Below are 5,017 nucleotides of genomic sequence, written 5' to 3' on the forward strand. Positions count from 1 at the left end.
TAGTGCGGTAAGATCACATTTATTTATTTGAATTAATTATAACATTTAGCTACTTGAATTAATTATTAGAGAGAGAGAGAGAGAGAGGTGACAGTTGCCTGTGTGAATTAGCCTACCTGCGTCTGTGCGTCTCTTCAGTAGGCTATTTAATCGATTTTATTAATAAAAGTCACGGGGCAGCGTTCTTAAGAATTCTGTGTCCTCCTGAATGTTTGTACACGTGCGCAGCGCCATCTTCGATCTCACAAACCAAAATAATAGACATGATTTTCTCAGGCCACATGTAAAATCATATGAATTATTATAAAGATTATTAAAATGAATACGTATGGATGACAATTGATTACAATAATATTTCAGTTTATTTCCATCATTAGTAACAGTTTCCCCTGTGGGACAAATAAAGTTAATATTAGTCATATATTAATAATAGGCTACTTCATTAACTTTGTTATTTACTATTTACAACTATCCCTGTTGTAGTATTATTCATAAGTAAAAACCAACAAGATTTTTTTTTCCACCATGTTTCCAAATTCTCTACCCCAGGTCCAAAAGAAATGTAAAGAACGTACAAACAGAAAACATTAAATACTTTTGTGATCTATTTCCATTTGTTATTTTCAAAAGAGAAATACTGTCATGGATGTTTACAGAGCAGAGGTCACCTTTTTTTAATTCCAATGGGAGAGATGGACTTTTGTTTGTCTTTTGTTTATTATTATTTTGTGCTGTATTGTTGGTTACTGTGTTATTTCTGTTTCAATAGCCAGCAATAAATAACACTTTAATATCTAAAGAGTGTTCATGTGATTTTATACATTAGTAATGTTGGGAAATGAATAAATGCATAATAATCGTCATAATCGTAAAACCGTGATTATTCCTCAGACAATAATCATACCAACAAAATCTATAATCGTTGCATCCCTACCCTGGACCACAAAACCAGTCATGATGGTCAATTTTTCAAAATTGAGATTTATACATCATCTGAAAGCGGAATAAATAAGCTTTCCATTGATGTATGGTTTGTTAGGATATATTTGACCATATTTGGCCGCGATACAACTATTTGAAAATCTGGAATCTGAGGGTGCAAGAAAATCTAAATATTGAGAAAATCACCTTTAAAGTTGTCCAAATTAAGTTCTTAACAATGCATATTACTAATCAAAAATTAAGTTTTTATATATTTATGGTAGGAAATGTACAAAATATCTTAATGGAACATGATCTTTACTTAATATCCTAATGATTTTTGGCATAAAAGAAAAATCAATAATTTTGACCCACACAATGTATTTTTGGCTATTGCTACAAATATACCCCAGCGACTTAAGACTGGTTTTGTGGTCCAGGGTCATATATGCATATACAGTATTATGAAAGGCATAAACAAATTAGGGACAAATGAGGGACAAATTATTTTGAGATCAAGTAATACTTGGCTGACCCACAGTAGACCACCTAGAGGTTGTGAACCCACTGTTGAAGACCCCTGTTTTTGGTGTTTGCTGAATTGGATCGCCCTCACAGTTATTGATTTTAATTTCATGCCATAAAAGACGTCCTCAGTCTTGACAGTAGGGCCAGCCAATATAACTCAACCTGACTTCTGAGAGTGTCAGTGGTAATCCAGTTAGCGTTTGAGCTCAGACTTTACCCTGACATGGGCAGTGTTTGAAAGAAAAAGTTTGTCAGAAATTTGATTTTCGACCACTCGTTCCATGGCCAGGGAGCTTAAAATGACAGCGCAGCAGTCTGTTTTGACAGCATGATCTCTAGCACAGCCAAAAGCTCAGTATGTCTTTGTTTAGTTTTGATCCCCGATGGGTTTGTGTACATGCTGTAAGTGTGAGAATATGGTGCCTCTGATTAGCATCTTTAAGGTAATAAAATGCTAGTGTTGGAGAACTCAAGCATAAAAGATATAAGTGTTTACTGGTAAAAAGAGATTCACAGAGATAGTAAGAGGAGGGGATAATTTTTAAAGGAAATATGCCTTTAAAAATAAACCCCTTGGCAATTCGTTTTTACATTTGACGGCATCTGTGTCACAGGCTTTATCTATGGCCTAATTTAAAACTTCATAAGTGCTCTTTGATCACACTGATGTGTACATTTGCAAGTCACAAACATCATGGTTAATGTATGAATATTGAGCTTGATTCACTCTTTTTTTCCGTAGGGTATATGGAGTTGCATTCATGGCGTTCACATCGACATGAAGAAAAAGTCATCTGATTTGGACTTCAGTCCACAGTCCAACATGCTCAAGCTTATCAAGTCCGCCAAGCAGATGACTAATATGACCAACCTCAGTGGCTCCAGGATCAACTCTCCTAAACGTGGCAGTGAGTTCATGCATTCGGCGAGCCCCATGATCATGGACATGATGGCAGAGAAAGGGAACTTCATCTACACTGACAACCGTAGCTATGCCCAAAAGGACATCTACGGAGACTCCAGCGACTTGCAGGCGTATCTGGCCAACCGACACAAGGACCATCTGAACAACTACATCTTCCAAGGTCAGCATCCCCTCACCCTCAATGAATCAAACCCTAATACGGTAGAGGTGGCGGTGAGCGCAGACACAGCCCAGACCAATGCAAAACCCCGAGCTCTGTGGAAGAAATCTGTGGATACTTTGCGTCAAACTCAGGGGCCTGATACCCTAGACCCCCGTTTGTCCATGAAGAGTCAGAGGTACCTGCCAGAGGACACAGCACACTCGGATATCTCTGACTGCTCAAGCAGGGCCACCTCCTACAAGGATCCAGACAATAACAAGCACCTGAAGCCCAAGGATAACTTAAAAAAAAGATCGATGACGTCAAAATACCCTAGGGATTGCAGCGAAGTAGAGCTGTCCTACTTAAAAAATAAGCAGGGCGGAGTGGGCCGGGAGAAAATCTACACCATAGACTCTGACCGGGAGCTGAGTCTGCACTCAGAGCCACAGCACTACAGGGAAGGCAGAGGCCTAACAACTGACGATTTGGATTTCGGCGAAATTTACTCAGACCACAACGACAATTACAGGAAATGCGACCAGCCCATCATCCATCTCAACAGCAGCCCCCTCCATCAAGGCGAATCGGACCTTCTGCCGGACAACGTCTACAACAAACACTACAACGTGAAAGAGAAGAACCTCAGTCCTCACGAAAGCAACGACAGGCTTAAACAGACTCATTGCCGGAGCTGTCTTTCGAAGGTGACCAACTACAGCACGGGGCCGTATGCCGGCCTACGCTCGCCGTATAACCGGTGCGAGGCGTGCATCCACATGGGCAACCTGTATGACATCAGTGAGGACCAGATGCTGCATGAGGCCATGATCAGCCCTAGCATGCACCACGATGACATGTTTAGCCACTACTGGCCTCAGACAGATGGGCCACACGTGCAGAGGAGGAACAGACTGAGGCTCAGCCGTCAGCACTCCTTTGACAATATCATGCTTGAGAAGCCCAAAGAAATTGACCTGAACCGGCCGGCGCGGAGCGTCAGCCTAAAGGAGAAGGACCGCTTCCTGGAGGACAGCCCTTATGCAAACATGTTTAACATCAAGGCTGACAAACTATTCGGCAGCAAGTCCATGCTCTTTAACCGAAACCTGGAGGAAAGCAAGCGTAGTAAGTCACTTTACCCCGATCACCCCTCGGACAACCCCTTCATGCAATCTATACGGGATGACACTCGCCTGGTCCATGGCAGGAGCTCCTCGGATATTTACAAACAGTTGGCTCCCATCAAAGCTAGGAACGAGAACAATCTGAGGTCCTCCGTGAAGTCCGCCACTTCATACTGTTCCAGGGATGGTCAAATACCCAATGACATGTACATTTCAGAGCATGTAATGCCTTATGTCGCCAATAAGACTAGTGCATACTCAGCTCCCCGGGTTCTCAACTCTTCGCAGTTTAGCAATAGACGAGTGTATAAGAAAATACCTAGTCTCGAGTCAGATGTTTAATGCTTTTTTGTGTAGTTGAACTATTTACTCACTTAGAATGCCACAGTCACCTACATCTACAAAGTACCCGAGATATCGCTCCTCTTATATGAGAGCTTTCCAGAGGTTTTCAGCATTTTAAGATGCTTTCTGGGCAGGTACAGTACTTGCAGAAAGAGAGTTAGTCAAGTGTAAGCCAATAAAATGTGATCCAGCATGGAAGTTGTTCATTATCCCCATCATTTGGCCTAGCACTTGTGTGTACTCGAAACGCTAAGTGCTAGGACAGATGTGCCGCTTCAAGTCCGACCTGAAGCTACTGTGGGCTAAAGCAGATTCTAGGGTGGGGTTTCAGTTATTTGGCCCCACGTTGCATGTGACAAGAGCGTATATGTATCTGATGGACTGTGGCTGGAATAGTTCCTGATCTTAAGGCAAGCAAGGGTATTTCATCCATGGCACTCAGCAATTGCATTTTTGCTTTTATTACTATAGACTTAAGATTTTTGGCATTCTAATCCCTATTTAGAATTTAGACTCTTCTCTATCTTATTTGGTAGCACAATAGTCATTAGTTAACCGCCCACCTCTGCTTTATAAACAGAACTTCTATATTACAGTCAGGAATAGATTTCTTTTGCATGTGTGTTTCTTTTCTTGTCTTATTTCGGTTGAAGATATATTTATATTAAGGTGATTTCGTTCGAAAGCTGAGGTGGTCATCTGTGCAATGAAAACTTGACCTGTATGTAGGTTGTTTGACTGGGAATATTGTGTTGATCCTCCATTTCTAGATTGTGGGGAAGTGTTTGCGATGGAAGTTTGTCTCGCATTTATTTAGTTCGATACTTCCATCCCGTCACTGTACACTGTGAAACCGAATCAGAGCATCATCTCTCAAAGACTGTTGTTTACTGTAGTTTGGCGGAGCCTTGCTTCGCTGTTGCGATCCACTCAGTAAGTGTAATGAGGGCCGCATGTGAAGCTTGAACTAGAAGTCTGAACTAGAGCATTAGTTTTGTGTCGCAGTCCGTAACACGATCAACACGCTAT

At 41.4% G+C, this 5,017-nt stretch overlaps 1 protein-coding gene across 1 annotated transcript in view; it reads left to right on the plus strand.

Annotated features, from left to right (window-relative positions):
* The window catches only part of LOC107568390 (glutamate receptor ionotropic, NMDA 2A-like), a 169,037-nt gene extending 164,585 nt beyond the window's left edge, over positions 1-4,452 (plus strand). Inside the window, exon 14 of the mRNA XM_016254355.1 lies at positions 2,192-4,452. Within this exon, the coding sequence (XP_016109841.1) occupies positions 2,192-3,985 (1,794 nt within the window). The 3' untranslated portion in view covers positions 3,986-4,452. The remainder of the gene's footprint in view (positions 1-2,191) is intronic.
* The last annotated feature ends 565 nt before the right edge of the window (positions 4,453-5,017 follow it).

This window comes from Sinocyclocheilus grahami, unplaced genomic scaffold (assembly GCF_001515645.1).
Source record: "Sinocyclocheilus grahami isolate Dianchi unplaced genomic scaffold, SAMN03320097.WGS_v1.1 scaffold27.1, whole genome shotgun sequence".
Taxonomy (NCBI): Eukaryota; Metazoa; Chordata; class Actinopteri; order Cypriniformes; family Cyprinidae; genus Sinocyclocheilus; species Sinocyclocheilus grahami.